The sequence below is a fragment of the Amblyomma maculatum genome, chromosome 7, assembly GCF_055883805.1.
Source record: "Amblyomma maculatum isolate TAMU_Amacu chromosome 7, ASM5588380v1, whole genome shotgun sequence".
NCBI lineage: Eukaryota > Metazoa > Arthropoda > Arachnida > Ixodida > Ixodidae > Amblyomma > Amblyomma maculatum.
Genome location: NC_139350.1, coordinates 117,475,224 through 117,492,733, shown reverse-complemented (window position 1 = coordinate 117,492,733; position 17,510 = coordinate 117,475,224). Strand labels below are relative to the sequence as shown.

At 45.7% G+C, this 17,510-nt stretch overlaps 1 protein-coding gene across 1 annotated transcript; it reads left to right on the top strand.

Moving 5' to 3' along the window:
• The first annotated feature begins 6,670 nt into the window (after positions 1–6,670).
• On the top strand, positions 6,671–16,488 carry LOC146184526 (uncharacterized). Its single transcript, XM_084609414.1, has 4 exons — positions 6,671–7,525; positions 14,072–14,172; positions 15,016–15,106; positions 16,200–16,488. The coding sequence occupies exons 1-4, from the start codon at positions 6,882–6,884 to the stop codon at positions 16,324–16,326; spliced, it is 963 nt and encodes a 320-aa protein (XP_084465540.1). The 5' UTR covers positions 6,671–6,881; the 3' UTR covers positions 16,327–16,488.
• Positions 16,489–17,510: the final 1,022 nt, after the last annotated feature.

Genomic DNA, 17,510 nt, shown 5'->3' with positions numbered 1-17,510 from the left:
TAAGCGTTCACGCAGCCACTGCCTCACAAGACTGCGGTTCATGACGAGTCTACAAATATAATAAGGCAAAAAAATTTTCGTTATATCATCGGCCAGTTTCCGAGAAAATTCTCTTCAAAAAGTGCGTATGCCCGCACTTTTTTATAAAATCCCGCGGGCCGCTGAGCGAAATGTCGTCTCTGGGGGCTTAGACAAACCAGGGGATACCGGTACTGACCGCTGTGCCCCCCCCCCCCCCCCCATTTTAGGTATATTTTGCACCATGCTCAGGATTCCGGGCCCCTGTGGGCTGACTCTGCCCGTTTTCAACTCAATGTCATGTGATATTATGACGTCTTATACCCGTGTCACACGAGCAAGCAAGAACTCTTTCACCTAAGCGGTCTTTTAGCGAGTTGAAAGACTTACATTGAAAAGGAGTTGCGTAGTAGACACACGACGCTGGCGGTCTCCTTTTAGCGTTTCCTACCGAAAACTCTATCGAAAGCGTGGCGCTAGATCTTGAAACAAACCCACTCAGAATAAACCGACGTATGAAAACGTATAAATCAAATACGTGTGTTATTACACGTTGTGCATAGTACATTTAGCTACAGTATGTTCCCAAACGTTAGGGTAAGGAGGATGGCGCACGTACGCATCGGCGGTTTGCGTCACGTACGTGATATCTTGAACTGGTTACGAGAGTGCTGCAAAAAAACTACATTATTTTGCCTAGTTGACCTTCTGCGAAGAGTAAAACTTTTTTATAATGTATGAACGCGACACGGAAATTCACTTATGCTTAGTTTGCTTATTAAAAGATAATCATTGGTGTTTACTGGGCTGGAGGCTACTCCTTTCTAGCCGTAAAAGAGATCGGCGATCTCCGCTTACGGAAAAGACCGCTTCTGGAAAGGCGATCGAACTCTGTCGTGTGTCTGCGGATGAAGCTCCTTTTGGGACGGTGTCTTTTTATTCAAATGCCTTTACAGTGCCCGTGTGACACGGGTATTACAAATCGTTCACAAATCAGTGTACGCTCATGTCATTTGACACCTAACCCTGCAATAGGTGTGCTCGTGATTTTTTTTTTCGTTACAACGCCGACGACAAGAACGCCGAGTTATCTGAAGAACGCGGTGTTTAGCACCATCCCCTTAGAGGTAATTACGAATAACTGGGCAAACATGGCTTGGAATGACTCGGCATAAATAAATAGATACGAATGACTCTCTACAAATCTAAATGCCTACAATTCTGCCGCGTGGCCAGCCTCGGAGGTCGCGTGTCGTTGGAGTCGAACAGAACGCGTCCGTGTATACAGTGCAATGTCACTGCATGTGGAAGGGCCACTTCGGCTGGTCAACGTTTCAAGTCATTGGCTCTCTAAGAACGTCTTTTGTTGTATAACAGATAAAACAGTCAGGATCCACCAGGTAATTTTAAAGCAGACGAAAACTCAAACGCGGAACCGAAACTGCAAAACCTCCTCGGTATAATGTCGGCGGTGACTCCATAGCTGGGTTCGCCAAGCTGCGCGTTCTTCGCAGTCAAAATATTTGAATTACCATGAGCCATCCTATGCGCCTTTATCAGCATGTCTAAAAAAGCAGGAAGCAGCTTTGCAGTGAGTCTTCAGAAAGCGATTTGCCAAACGGTTTACCAAGAGTGGAGTTCATGTACGACCCACTGCCACGACAGCCAGAGGGGTCTCACTCTTGCCGTTTTTTTTTTTTTTTTGGAAGGTATAAAGATGACCTGCTAAACTGGAAATACAATAACAGCTTTTAACAGCGACCTCCATAGTGTTGTGACTCTTGCTCCTGTGCTCCTGTAAGACGTACGTTCTAGTGTTAGAAGTAGATTGTACGCAGGCGGCGCCAACCATGTTCGAAGGAAAAGTACCCAAGTAAGTAAACTGCAAAACAGTAAACAGGCAAAGCAAATATTGGTCCATTAAGCACCAGAGTCTTAAAACTGAACTACAGGAGTGAAATCTGCCTATCTGCTACTGTTACCCAGAATATTTGGTTGTCTGGTTGTAACGAGCGAAATAAAGCAAACATGTACGAAGCCTACACCAGCGCGGTAATGGTAATAGATCTAATTACGCATCATTCCAGAAATCGCCCTTTTCACATAGAAAACCTTGCGTAAGGCATCCGCTAATAGCGGTCCTTTTTTGGCTTCTTACGCTGACATATATCGATATGTGCGCGCGGTTTCCAGCAAAAGTGATACTATTTAATAATGCCTGCCATGCTAACACTACGCATTATACTGGAAATGTAATCGACCTTTCTCACAATTGACGCCTTCACGATACGCCGTTTCTTCTTCACGGCTGCACCCCGCTCACATGGTTACCTCGATGCGCTGTTGGGCTCGAGCGACGTCGGTACAGAAGCTGCAGTCATGTTCCAATTGAACGCAGCCTGAGCGAATCGAAAAGTTTTTTTTTTCCCCAAGGTAAATTGCAGTCATCATACCACTCTCGCGCTAATCGTTTCGTGCGCAAGCGAACTCGTTGCTTGTCGCTGGCACATTATCTACCTGCCAGTCGCGAAAGCTCTCGTGACAAATTACTCAATGTCGCTGTTAAGGAATTAAACTGAATACAGGAAACTGAACGTGTCTGAGCCCGCCGAATGGCGCGCGCTCGACCAACCACGGTGGAAGGAAGAGAGGTGCTCCGGTGGACGTGGTCGCGCTGCAGCGAGAGAGCGGTCGCTCAGTGTTACCGGTACAGAGGGCCGCTGGCGTTGCTGTGGAGCAGCAGTGCACGCGCTGGTAATTTTCTACTTCAATGGGCCGCAAGAGGCCCCAAACACGAGATATTTCTGCTTTCTTTATTTAAACGGCAATTTCTGAGTAGGCAGAAAATGTCTGAAACCGTTTGCTGGCCAAAAAACCTCATATCGAAGCCGAGAGAGGTGCGTCGTGTTTTCGAGCCCATAACGCGCTATGCTCGCCGCCTCGGAGCGTGCACCGGACGTACTTCTAACGGATTGTTGCCGCGTCTGCCCAATGAAAGAGAAGCGTCATGACATCATGCCGCCGATGGCAATGTCTGATCAATGATGGAGCTCTCATCTCATTCTCTGCTAAAACGATGTGATCGGTCGTCTCGCACATTCCATTCCACTGCCACTGCAGAGTCGCGCGTACTCTGACCCGACATCTCGCTTTCGTGTGTTTTGCTATCGGCAGAAGCCAATAACTTTCCATAAGAAAACGCTGGCCGTCCAGCAATCGAATGCAGGCACGTCTACCGTTGTTTCTACGAGGCTTCATATGTGAAGCGATATTACCGAAGAGTGCTCGTTGTGTTTCTCCGTTTTGATACTGGCTTTTTTGTATGTGAGGCTTTGTTTAAGCATTCAAGTGGAATGACGCCGGTTGGTTTCAACGTATGGCATCAGGTCTGCTTATAGTGCCTCATATTTTTATCGTAATAAAAAAGAAAAATTAGTGATATGCACGCAGCATTGAAGAAATTTCGTCCCTCACGGGCCACCAACCTGAAAATAAAGAAAATAGAAAAATCAAATGATATTTGAAATATGTATAAAGCAACAATTAATAGCGACAGAAATAAAAACAAAACAAAACTTCTCGTGTTCAGACTATAGTCTCTTGTTAACGTAAAATAAAAGCGGGGTGTGCTACATTCTGCCAAATTCCGCTCAGCCGCCACTTCAGGATGGCTCGGAAAGAGCTATTGAAAAGCTGCAGCAGTAATACCCCGGTCGTCTACCCTCATAAAGAAGACAAAATCTAGAAAAAGAGAGGCTATAGTGGCAGGCTGCCCGATGCCGTACTACAGAAGGCAGTTCGCCTCCGCCGCCTGAAGTTCACACAGGTTAAGGGGCCAGTGTTTGTTTTCACAAACAACACATACTGCCTGAGGACGAGGTCTTTGAGATGTTTTTGTTTTGGAAACGAGTAGGGTGGTGAAGCTGACTCGTAAAGCTGGCATCTGGCTTTGGAAGAAAGGCTCAAATCTATGCACCTGCGGTCCGCATTGCACAGCTTTGCGTGCCGCGTGCGGGCCGTCGGCCTCGTGTTTCAAACTCCTGCAACAATCGATTGTAGCATCCTAGCTCTAAATTGTGCCGCAAATTCGCACGAAACATATACGTGTAAAGATGCAATACAAAACATGCGAACAAGGATGCCAATACGGGCTATACTGTCTGAAATTCTCGTCATAATTGTTCTGAGGTTTCAGGAAAAGCACCGCTAGTCATCCGTAGTACAATACTCGTCTACTTAGCGTGTATCTGCTACCACCTGGGTAGGAGCGCAACGAGAAGAAAGTCAAAAGCAGAGCAGGTACACTCCACTGTGTTCGCATTCCTTTTGCATTCGAATAGTACCTGACAGCTTACACATGTCCGCTACGGAGGCTCATCTAGTTCACTTGCACCCCTTTAAATGCCTTTTATGCGGGGTCCGAACGAGTGTTTTCAGCAAATATGTATTACGTTAAGCATCTTGATCGCAAACTCTAAAGTAGCATATCAACTAAGTGCTGACTAGTGCTTCCTCCAGAACAATCATTGCCCAGAATATGGGCAGTTGATGGATATCTCTCCAACCAATAAAATTATTTTCAAGCACGCCAACTCAGATGTACGGCGGAATCAAGCGTCATCCCTGGCGCGCCGATACAAGCGCAGCAGAAACGAAAGATAAGAAATGCCGCCAATGCCGGTGCTGCCCCTGATGGCAGCGCTTGCGTAACAATCACATTCAGTGGTCGCTCTTCCCGGGGCTGTCGGTTCACATCTCCTCCTTCGCCCTTGCGATCAACCCATGCCATTTATGCTCAGGGTAGCCTGCTGAGATAGCTCGATAATGGGGTACGGCTTATGTCCTGGGGCTCATAGCATTAAATTTCGACTGCAGAATACTCACGCCCCCTTACAAGTGCAAAATGTTTACTTGATAGGCAGGCACACTGCGAATCTAGACGGAAATTTTGTTTTCGATTTATGGACATCATTAGACACAAAGGATTACACCATCCGTTATGTGTTACTTGATATTCGCGCGGAGCTAAATGACGTTTGAGTTGTGAGCGCCGTGAGAAATATGCACGTGTTTATCACTTCTCTTAGCGGTACAGTTCCAGCCACTAGAAAAAAAAACATATTGTAAAATATTTCTTGTTTCACTTTGTACTCATGTAGGAGCCGTTCGTTCTTTGTTTCCATGTGCTTTCAAAAAACGATAACCAAATTTTCACAGCGTCATTTCGAAGCTGACTCTTTAAATGAGCATGACAAGTGCATGTTCTGCAGCAATCTTAGAACAGTGCTCTCAAAATGACAGGAGCAGCCCTTTAAAGAAACCCAGGCGGTGGAAAAACCCAGAGTTGCCCACTACGGCGTCCCTCAAAATCTGACTAACTTTGGAGATTAGACCTTATCAGTTAAAACAAAAAGAAAATCAATGTGACGAAGCTCAAATGAAAATATATGCTAATGACTTAGCGCATAAGAAACTGGATAAAAACGACTAAAAAAATTCAAGACAACTAAACATCACTCAGCGAAAATTAAAATTACCCATAATAACTCAACAAAATTTTAAAAGTATCGAATAATTAAAAACCAATCTTAGATATATACGACTCTGCTAAAATTGAAAACAGCTACGAATGACTTATCAAAATGAACATCACTAGAATGTCTGAGGACAAACGTTACATTACTAAAATGGCTCACGAAGAATGAAAATCGCCAATAATGAGGAAAAAACAAGAAGCGATTCTAAGCAAGACCTATTCATAACGTATTATGTTCCATGTCAGTAGCTGAGTGACCTAGTAATTTTGAAAGCTTTTGAACCCTCTCGAAACCGCTAAAAAGAATACAGTTCTTATAAACATTAGTTACATTTCTGGTTTGGTTTATGATCTTTAATGTACCGAAGTGACCAATGCTATCAGAGGCGCCGTAGAAGAGGGCTCTGGAAGTTTCAATCACCTAGGATTCTTTAACATGCTCTGACATCGCACAGCACACGGTTTCCTTGCCTTTCGCCTCCATCGAACAACGGCCGCCGCGACCGGGATTCGATCCCGTACAATTGGGGACAGCAGTCGATCGCCCTAACCTATGCACCAGCATGGCGGGACTTTAGTTTTTTTTTAATAAATGGTGTTTCTGCGCTATCTTGATACAAAATTAACAAGTGCAGCCGAATAACTACACTAATACATTTACCGCTCCACAGCGATCCTAAAATTGGCACGATTGACACCGATTTTTTTGCGCGACCTTTGGGAAGTGCGAACCCCTAAGAAAAGCTGTGAAAAGGCGTTCTGCTCAGCGAAGATCCTCACTATCAGCATTGGCTAGCGGCGAGGGCCAACGTGGCAACGATAACCAGAAGACCGCCTCCGTATTCGGCGACCCAGACACATTATTTAACAACACTTAAAATTAGAAAGGCGCTTAAGCTCCGCCATAAGAACAGACGTGATAAAGCCTTTAACACCGTCTCTTCATTCTGCGAATTTTCGGTATTGCAAGTTTGGCACGGGCGTTTAACGGCAGACAGACGCTCTCTTGGCGTGGCTGTTATCACACGCAGGTTCCGTCTGCTCGAGACTGGGGCTTCCTTCCGAGGTGCCTTGTCATCCCCTGAGAAACACCGAAGCACCGCTAACAGCGTGAGCTGGCGGTTGTCTTTCACGTTAGCTGCATGACGCTGCAAGTCAGGTTCGCTCCACCGCCGCCAACGGTCCGTCGGGGGGGCTCGAATCGCTGTCGCAGACAGACGCCCACTTCACCAGCTATCGTAAAGGGGCGAAACGGCTGCACCAGTGCTCCGAGTGCACGAACGACGACCTGCTGCGTGATCAGATCGGCTCGAAAAGTCATTTAGCCATGGTGTCTCCGTACCAAGAGATGGACCTCCTGCTCAAAGTGGGCACAAAGAGCGAGCCGTTTTTCGACGCTTCTGGAGAGACGGAAAGGCTGAGGAAGATCCATGATTTGGCGGAAGAGATAGTCGCTCGTGAAGCGGCTGGCCATGTGAACGATTACTCTATCCTGACCGGTAATGGCGATGATGTATCCCTTAGCTCCAGTCCCCGCACTCCACTTACGCCTTCCAAGTGTTTAATTCCGCACGAATCGCTCTTGATGACACTGGCAGAATCCTCCCTTATGCCTCTGGCCGAAGCAGCGGACTGTTCGGTTCGCGCCTCTGTAGAGAAGACATCGGTGAAACCGGAGCCGACTTCGAAAGAGGCGCCATGGACGACGTCATCGGCAAAGGAAGTCGCAGTCAAGGCGAACCTCTCGGCCTCGGCGTCTTTCGAAAGCCAAGCCTCCGCCACCTTTGCTGGCGATTCGACTCAAGCACCTTCTCCATCGGTGACTGTGCCGCAGAGCTTTGGTCGTCGCCGCAAATCGACACCGCATAAGAGCCCCAGCCCCGATGACCCAAACTTCAAGGGCGCCGTAGTTCACATGCGGATGGTGATGGTTCGTGGACAACCGCAGCTTAAAATGGAGCATTACTACAAGTGAGCTGGTTTACATATTTCTGGAGGGGATAGTACTTGCGTGGCACATTTCTCATCGATCACTGAGTTGCGAAGCACGGTACAAAAAAAAATATTGACAATCGGCAGGTTCTGCTGAACAGGCGCGAATGTTGTGCCTGTAAATTTCCTCAATGAAAAGTAACAAAATGTGCTCCGTAAAAGTGTAGCTCAGAAACAACCACATCGTGTTTGTAAGGATCGCACGATAAACTGTATGTAAGGCTCATGCGTAAGTCCAAGGTTTGCATTGTCTATCGAATATATTATATTTCATTCCGATATCGATATCTAGCACTCTGTATTCTAATATTTCCCATCAACCTATGCAGATAAGAGTACCCGCCCGCATTGCTATCATTCTAGAGAAGGAAAGCCAGCCAAAGCGGGAGTTGGCTGCCACCGCTTTCCTTGCACTGAATTCGACTTCTGCCGCAGAAAACGCGGTCTCAAAGGAAAGCTGCAAACGTCACGAGAACTGATTAGATGCCAACATTTATTCCGCTCTTGCAGGACTCGTTTATTTCGCTCGAAAGAGTGACTTTCCTGCATTTTTAGTGCTTTTATTTCAAGCTTCGTTGGCTGGAGATTTCGTCCAATCCTTGCGCTGGAAAAATCGTACCCACTTTAAAGAGCGTCCCTTATCACTTGTAGTTGTGTACTCCTGTAGGTTAGGGATGGTGATGTCTATTCTCTTACCCTGCGAGTTCTGGGTGGCTGATGCTATCTCTTCTTCAAAAGCACTGACCTGATGGCGAATGGGCCTCGCATACTAGATTTAAAAACAAAAAAGGAGCAATAATTCATCGCAAATCCGGATTGAGAAATATTGCGGACACAAATTAACTCTCTGAACTCACGACGCAATAAACACCACATAAAGATTATGGGGGACACATAAAAGCTCCTCCTTTAAAGGTATGACGCGATAACGAAGGATACCAGCCCACATATTAAGCTCCGCTTTAACCAAGCTGTTATAACGTCCCTTATTGGCCTAAGGGTAACGTGAATGCAAGAGTCCTGGCTGACTGATTCTGATCACCCTCCCACATGAAAGAAGAGGCCTCAGTTGGAATCTTCTGCAAAACGCAATGTCAGGAAGCCCTACGTCCAGTCAGTTGCTCGGCCATGCCAGCTGCCAGCCACCGCCTTCCAGTGCCAAGCTCGTGGTTTCTCGCTCAAAACGCCGGCACCAGATTTTCTGGAGAACGGAGTGTTTAACAATATTACACCAAAATGTTTAAGCATGACATGACATTTGACGACTGCACCATCCGGACCGAGCCTCCCCACTCGAATGAAAACGTTTGAAGTTATTTCGAGTTCACGTTATCTGGTAGTGCAACCTAAATTGTACCGACTGTCCCTGGTAAAAAAAAAAATAAACAGCTTATTTTGTTACGTCCTAAGATTTGTTAAAAAGGGAAGGTAATTTTTTTTCTTAGTTCCAGAGACATTTTCGCTGAAGTGCATCTCAATATGAAAAGGAAACACGCCCTCAAGTGCACGAACAAATATTTTGCTCGGTTAAAGCAAAGAGAAAATTAATGAATACAAATAAAAAAAATGAATGGAATCGCTGATACCTGCGTCCATCAGTAGGGCGATAGTCGATTGCACCGCATAAGCAACGATGCTGATCGCTGATAATCATGCACTAACGTTTTCTTTTGAGCTACGACACGAGCGTGGCATTCGTGGACATACGCTTCATATTCACGATGCCACACGGAGAGCCGGAGTTAAATGTGAATGGAGTGGACCCCATCATCCTGAAATTGGTTCATCGCATCGCCTTGCTTCAGGATCTGAAAAAATCAAGGGGAAGCATGGTGAGTGGTCTAAGCAGGCAAATGAAAATGATGGGAAAAAGCACTCCACCACGAACATGTTTTGGCGTAGATTGCGCTTGCAATGCGCTATACCCCTTATGGATGAGCACGGGAGAAATTAGGGAATACACGGAGCGCCATTTACAGCTGCATACTAGGTCACGATGGCTACTCATTTCGGTATGTGAAGAAAAATAGGCAGTAAAGTGCTGGATGTGGTGAAGGAATGCATTAGGTTGTGGCCGCACGTGTGGACTACGAGAGGTAAGCAATTACTAGAACAGCGGCATGGAGTACGCTTGACAGGAGTTCTGAAAACATAGATGGCTGTTTACCGATCCCTCATCGGGTTTCTCTATCTTACCGCAATCATCTGTGCGGTGGAAACGTGCGTTCTAACGAAAAGTTTCAGACTGAATTGAGAACAATATGCAAGGGAGGGTTCTACGTGTAGCGTTAAGAGATAGAAAGCAAAGTAGTTAAGGAAACATACTCAAGTTAATGGCAGCGGCATACTGTGTTTTTAAAGCAAGATTTTCCAGGTTTTTAAATCATATGCTGAGATGCACGCATAAGTACTTTTTGCGCATTAGCTCTGCGGACAGGCAAGCCCAATCTTTGAGTGCAATTTGAATGGAAATATCAGTAAATAATTAAATTTAATAATCAATTTGCTTTTAACAGCAGTTAGCGAGCGCGTTTATATTGAAGATATAGAGGCGATTTCCTTTGATGAGAATTCCATTTTGTGCAGTTTTAATAGCGTACCTGTGCCCTGAGATATACCGGTCTAAAGTTTCAGAAAATCCATCTAATTACGCATGCGATAGACGGCATTCGGCATCAGGAACCTCCCCGTGGGAATACAGCCGGACGCTCGGTCTGACAAGAATCTGGCGGTGACACGCGACGGTGATTGCTTTGCGTTTTTTGTTTAGCGTTTTCGTTTTCGGCCAGCAAACCGCAGAATGACTGTGTGCGATGTTAGGCTAGCTCTGGTTTGTTTCTTTAGGCGATGAGCAGCAGAACGGGCGATACGTGGTGTGGCCGCTTTAGGCTTCTTAAGCGGTCGAGCGCAGCGATACCGCGCCGCTTTTTTCGTTTCCTCTCCAACCTTGGCGGAAGCTTTGTAGAACTGTGGAGCTTAATATATATTAGCAGAGCATAAAGCGATGGCTAAAGCAGCCAAGCAGCAGATGAATACTCATCAATGATTAGGGGACCCATACCGATGCCAAAAGATAACTGTACAGCGTTGCAATGTCTAGAGCATGTGAATGATGATCTAGTATTCTCCAAATAACTTTTGTTTCCGTCAACAAAAACGGGTTTAAACGTGCGCGTGGCACAACACAAAACTGTACCCATTGTTTTAAGTTCTAGTGTACTTAGGTAACTACCGCTTTGCTTTCGGCAACACTGCGATGAAGACGGAATGAAAGGTTCAAAAAACAAGTACAGTGTAAGTCCATGGCCTACGTACAAAGAAACACCAAAGTTTTTAAAAGTTTGCTTCAAGGATATTATTGTTTACATGATTAGTTTTGAGGGAAGAGATATCTTACTCTATTTATTCTTATGACATTTGTCAAGGTACCAATTTTTAAAAATGCTTGCCTGCATTAAAACACACACGAGCTGCTTTCGTTTCGAATCGATAAATATGCGCAGGGATTCCGGCCCTATGCTTCCACATTCTTCTACTATTATTTGCTTCATGTCGATGCCATCCGTGGGGTTTACTGCTTAATCGCAGTTTTGAACAGATTCCCCCCCTCCCCTCCCCCCCCCAAAAAAAACGAAAAAAAAACGAAGTCCTACGGAGAGAGAAATAGGGTATCTCGGCGGCCGAAACGTCTTTCCTTCGCTCCAATCCACTGTTGTGGAACGTTGCTGTCCAACCAGTTATTTACATAGAAAGAGAAATGCGCTGCGGTACCGTCATGTCGGAACAAAGCTAGCTCCAGTGAGTTGAGGCGTAAGCTGGAGGTAAACCTGTCGATGACGTCAGCAGTTTGTTTCACATGCTCATTCAGGCGTTATTCAAAGAAATAAGCGCCAACGAACTTGAGCTCAAATATGCTACGTCAGAAATTCATGCCCCAGCGAATTTGCTGATTGTGTTGGCGGAGCCAGTGAGGATTGTCTTCCGACCAACAGTGAGCGTTGTGAATTTCAGCGGTTCATGAAGAACGAGCCTCATCAGCCCAGATGGCTTTTTTTTGCAGGAAATCCTTATCTTAATCTGCTTTTTAGGACCTAATTAAAGAAGTACGCTCCTTTTTCGAAGCTAGCTCCATTTAGGTCCTAGGGAAGGCTCACATGGTATGGACGTAATCTGGGTATTTTATAAAACTTTATGCACTATCCCCACGCTCTTCCTGCAATATTTGGAGATCACTCTTATGCCTACAGTTGGCATTTCATGGACGCAGGCAAGGACGTCATTTACGACGTCCTCATCGATGATGCTCCGCTTGAGCTGTCTTTTTTGGTGGACGGAACGTGCTTTGAGAAAACGGATATTGGTGACAAATGTTGATGTGGTCCGAACTTGAACTTGAATGGCGAAAAACGTAAAGCCTCATTGCGGATGAGGCGTTATCACTCATCTCCCCCATTGATAGGACAATATCAGCCTTTTCTGTCTTAGAATATTACCTGGATCCAGACGAAGCTGACATTTTCCAGAAGACAAGGTCCTAACGCGGCACTCCCTTCTCCTGATGGCCCCACCTAGCAACGGCAGTCGACCGCAAATGCACATTAGTTGGGAAGTTAACCGTTTCAGCCGGTGCGCATTAAGACGATGAATTATCCGTTCGCAAGTTTCCCACCACGAACAAAAAGAATCTTGATATATACAAGACTAAAATGCACTCTGTACACCACAGTCGTTTATTCAATTTCCCAGTAGTTGCGAGCCTAACGCAAGGCCTTCAGAGCAGAGTCTGTCAAAATGCACAGCGCTTCTGGAACTCCGTTGCTAGTTAAGTGCTGCCGACGCACGTTCGTGTTATGTTTCGCGCTAGCATGATTTTTCGCGTTCTGCAAAGCCTCAGCGATGCGAAAAAAAAACAAAAAAAAAACTCCGAGATCACTGAAGAATTTCGCGAGTAACTGATACTCTGGGCCTTTCCTTTCATGTGAACTAATTTGAAAACTTTGACGAGTTCAACGGAACGCTGGTTGTGTTCGGCAAGGGCCGCGCGCGTTCGACAAGGGATGCGCGATGTACCGCGAGCCGCAGCAACGCTTAGGCTTTCGCATTTCTCTGCAGTGCTCTCGGAATTTTTCAGACTGCTGTTGGTTGATTACCTCTGTTTTCACACTTGCTAACCATTCTCACCCATTCGTGCTCGCAAATTAAGCCTTTTTCCGCTCGTTCGCGTTCAGACGTTGCAAAATTCCCACCATCCGAAGTTACACCTACGTCACCGGAAGTTGAGTGCCACATGACCCCCTTTGGACGTAGACATTACCCTCCTCCCCACGGATATTTTGACGGAAGTTAATGGGCGGCCACTTTGGCTCTAACTGCCTAATTGCATACATGCCTAATTGGCTCTAATTAGTTACCGAATCAACGCTCGCAAACCATGTTGTCACTTGCACACCTTTCCTTGACGATGTATCCGATGGTACCATTCTTTTTTTGATATACTAACTAGTTCATCTATAACAGCTCCGACTAGGTCATGCCGATGCAAAACTTGCCTGCATAGTCATGCAATGCTTACGAATTTTTAAAGGCAGTGAAGCATCGTAGCGTTGCATTTTATTCCATCTGCAGTATGGGAAGGAACCACGCCTCGTCGCCAACACTGCAAGCCATCGCTTCAAACAGTTCGGTCAAGCCGCCCCGCACCGTCAATCGTCGGTTTAGCGGACCAAGAACGAAAACGCTGGCCAAAAAAGGAAAAACAATCACCGTCGCCTATCACCACCCCATTCTTGTCAAGCGGAGCATCGTACGTGACAGCTGCCTAAAACGAGGGAGGAGCTTTAAGCCGAGTGCCGTCTCGCATGCGTAATTACATGCATTGGGCTAAAAATTTACACGTGCATATCTGACGCCGCAGGTGCTCTGGTAAAATTGTAGAACATAGAATCGTCACAAAATGACACTGCCTCTACGTTTTCTGTATAATCATGCATGTAAAGGGAGTGAATATAAATTCCGTGATGGATATTATTTTTTTTTCAATATTATGATGAAAATTTGCACGCACAGTCTACGTCCCCCTAGTCGCATAAAGAATATGCAAAAGCTACTTCTGCCTACAGTTCTTAGTATATTTTAAACCCGTACAGTACGTTTGAACACCCTGTATAGTCGGTATTGCTCAGAAAGAATAGTTCTCTCGTCAGAGTGTGCAATGTGGCGACATGTCAACTGTTGGCAGTCGAAGGCAACGGAACAGATTGAATGGATTCCAAGGGAAGGCAAGCGGAAAAAATTGGTAGCATAGTCAATGGAGGGGGGTGGTGAAATTAAGAAATTTGCGGTGACAAGGTGGGCCAGAGCCTGTACAGGACAAGATTATTTGGAGCTATACGGGAGAGTACTTTGTTCTTCACTGGACATGGTTTGCCTTAGGATAATATTGATCATGATTTTGGGGATGGGACTCATAGAATTCGATATTAAATCTAGGCATAGTGAACCTGGTGAGATTTTCCCTCGTTTCAGCAACCTGCAGAGGAGAGGTAGTCTGCGGCCAGACTACACCGAGCTCAGTGATTCCGAGGAAGATCTCAACTTCGTCGGAGGGGACTACGCTGAGCATCAAGGTACAGACCTCTGTGCGTGTTCTTTCTCCAGACTACGTCTTCAGCACCTGTCGTGGTATGCTGCCTTGATCAGCTTGACAGCGGATATCAGTCGGAAGAAATCCCCAGTCGCTTTTTTCAGCAGAGAGTTGATACAGGCCGGTAACTGTCCTGGAACTAACTCACGTGAAAGCTATTGCAAGATGGTAGTGGAAAAACTCGAGTAGTTTTTGTCCCGTTACAACTGATACTTTGTGGTGTCTTTCGCCATGAAAATGCCTGCATTTTGTGGGGCATAGTGCTATCTCCTCTCGCCGGAAATAACTGCAGAGAAGTATAGAGAAAACGCTAAGCTACTACAGAAATATAGATCAAGATTAGAAAATATCTCTCGTTACGAGAACATGAAACAAAAAAGCCGTTCTATCGTATTGTAACATTTTCCTGATATTAGACTCGCATATTCACCTTGTGCGGGCAATAAATGCGATGAGCTTGTCCAATCAAACAGCTCAGTGGGAATTGTAAGCACCTCGACCTGGAAATGTGCTTGCCATTGACGTAAAGGAATTCTTGTCTTCGAATTGGCCTCTCCAGGTAAGCGCACAACTGCTCCTTTTACGGCATCGTTACCAACATGGCAAAAATAAAAGAGCGCGAGAGCAGATACTTTCGCATTCTCTTGTCCTTGCTACATTTGCGGTCTGCATGAAAATCACCTAGCACCAGCTCCCAGAACTCGCTTAGGCGGCCAAGGCGAACTTATATTCCAGATTTTTTGGACGCAATACTGTACGGCTAATATATGCCAAACTTTGCCGCCTCATCCTTGCTCATTTGTTTTTGTTTATCGCTCCTATGCAGGAAAGCAGTGCGCTTCATGCGCCACCAAGCTCACACCACTGTGGCGCGACGCTGAGGACGGCACACCGTTATGCAACGCGTGCGGAATCAGGTACGCCGCGTCGGTTGAGAATCCGGCCATTACTAAGTCACGTGATCTCGGTTGGGCGCTTTGAGCGCTTATATTTATTTCTTGAACTCTGAAAGCGTAAAACTAGATCAAGGTGCGACTCTTCCTGGCATTCGATTGTTTCTCCGCCTAACTATGGCCAACATTCGACGCAACTCTTTGAAAGCGTTTGGGGCCTTGCGGAGGTTTGAAGGCGTGAATTGCGTCACGAGTAAGTGTACAGTCAAGTGACTGGAGCGAGCGTCGCAAATTATAATCGCGAAGAAAGCATACCCACTCGGTGTCTGTTAGGGCAGTGGTCTGCCTCCCAGTCGGCAGCAAGCTGTTGCTTTCGGCATTCCCTCCTTTTTGCACACAATCTTGTAAGGAGCTCGTTCTTCTGAAAACTCGAGGTCTTTGTCGCCTTCTGCGGGGGAAAATTCGCAAATATTTGGAAAAGAGCTTAAGAAATTAAGGCTCCACACAAGCGTAAATCAACTAGGCGGTTTCTGTTATCGGTGTATTTTCGAAAATCCATGCATTTCAAGAAAATAAATTTGTCGCCTTTAGTGGTCAAACTTCAGTCCTCTGCATACCAGGTGGGCACGCAATGCATAGACCCCGAAGCGTCCACGATGAGAAATATGTTAGAGGGGCAGTTAGAGAAAACGTTTTGTTAAGTATCACTCACCAGTCTGTTTCGCATTGGTACTGATGTTTAAGGCAGTAACTACTCATACCGGCACTGATGTTGCAGTCACAACTTTTAAAGTTTAAATTGAAAAAAAAAATTGAAAACATCGCGGCATGAGAAGACAACCTTACACGACGGTACCGCATCAGCTCTCAAGGGAGAGTTTAGGCATGCCATCTGGTTTTGTGTTCTCAAATGCAGCATTAATATTTTCCAGCAGCTTCGCATAATCTAAAAAGTCCTGCTACCTTCCTTATTCTATCTTTTTTACGTATATCCGCACTCATATTTTATCTGCTGGTATCGCTTTCTTTGGTACATTTCCTTCTTTCGTCACTTTTTCGTTCTCTCATGTTTCTATGACAACCATCCGGTGCCTCGTTCGCGCGTTTTCTGGTGCAGGTACAAGAAGTACAAAGTGCGCTGTACCCAGTGCTGGCACATCCCCAGGAAGAACGAGAACAGACGCAGCGACTGCTTGGAGTGCGGGGGCACGCTGCGCTTCATCGTTTGCAAGCCGTTCATCTGAGGCAGCACCACGCAAGCATTGCATTACGTGATGTGTAAAATTGAGCCTTCCTTATATATAATCATTCTCTTGTTCAGCTGTTCCAAAGGTTGGAGCTTCATCTGCAATAAAAGAGTTACGCTTGCGATGTCTTTTTTATGGCGGGAAAGCCTGTGTCATTCCCTTTATTAAAGGCACTATGGCGTACCCTCTGCCTATAAATGATAGCCAGCATGCTTTGATGAATCGTAGAGACAGAAAGCGTCCGCGTGCTTCCGCTATCGATATTGGCTATTTGCGTTCTGCACCGTTCTTTTTTTGTCAGCACACACAAGACGAGGGCCGCCATGGTGGTTCACGGTTCAGGAGCGCACGCGTACACGTGTGTATGTGCGTTGTCAAAAAATGACAAATTGTAAAGGTTACTAAATGCTTAACATGATAGCTTTCATGCCACATTAATTAACTCTCTAATGCCGGCGATTTTTGTGAGGTACACAAGCATGAAAATGTATTTTATACACGGCGTTCAAACTGTCGTGATACTGAAATGTATATTGTTAGCACATGTCTTGTTCTAAACGTTCCTAAAACGTTTCTGAATTGACTCCTTCCTGGAGACTTCTTTTAAAGGTTTCTCAATAAACTTCTTCCCGGAGACGTTTTTACAACCTTTCGATCTAGCGTAAGACGTTGGTGGACGTTTGGAGCTGTGTCCAGATGTTACGACGTTTTGTGTTTCATGGGGTCGCATGGCGAAGTTCAGATTTGTTCCTTTCTCGTATGCGATTACTATTCTTTACACTTAGCTATCCTGCAAACACTATGCCGATAACTTTGAAGGTATTCGCTCTTGTAGCGTTCGTCCCCATCTCGTACTACCTTTTTCGAGTATTTTTTTTTGGTCTGTGCACCTTTTTCGCGCTCCTGTACCTTCCTGTTGTCCGGTAACCTGAGAGTCACACATGATCCTGTACCTCCCACGCAGTTTCAAGAGCGCGTCCTTCCTCCAGCTTGTAGTATCCACCAGTGTGTGTCGATGGACAGGGAGTGTTGAAATATCAGTCCTCTTTAGAACGGACAATGCGAATTTTTTAGTGGGGTTCCATGTTTGCAGAGCGAAGGCGCACTTTGATTCGTAGCACTCCGTCTTGGCAGAAATGGAGAATTTCCGCAGAGAGATAGGTGGCATCATTGTTCTGTCA

Excerpts from the sequence above, each read along its gene's own strand:
- LOC146184526 (XM_084609414.1), top strand. The coding sequence starts at position 6,882 with ATGGTGTCTCCGTACCAAGAGATGGACCTCCTGCTCAAAGTGGGCACA. Across the intron at positions 14,173-15,015 it reads GGACTACGCTGAGCATCAAG|GAAAGCAGTGCGCTTCATGC; the intron begins GTACAGACCTCT and ends GCTCCTATGCAG. Across the intron at positions 15,107-16,199 it reads TGCAACGCGTGCGGAATCAG|GTACAAGAAGTACAAAGTGC; the intron begins GTACGCCGCGTC and ends TTTCTGGTGCAG.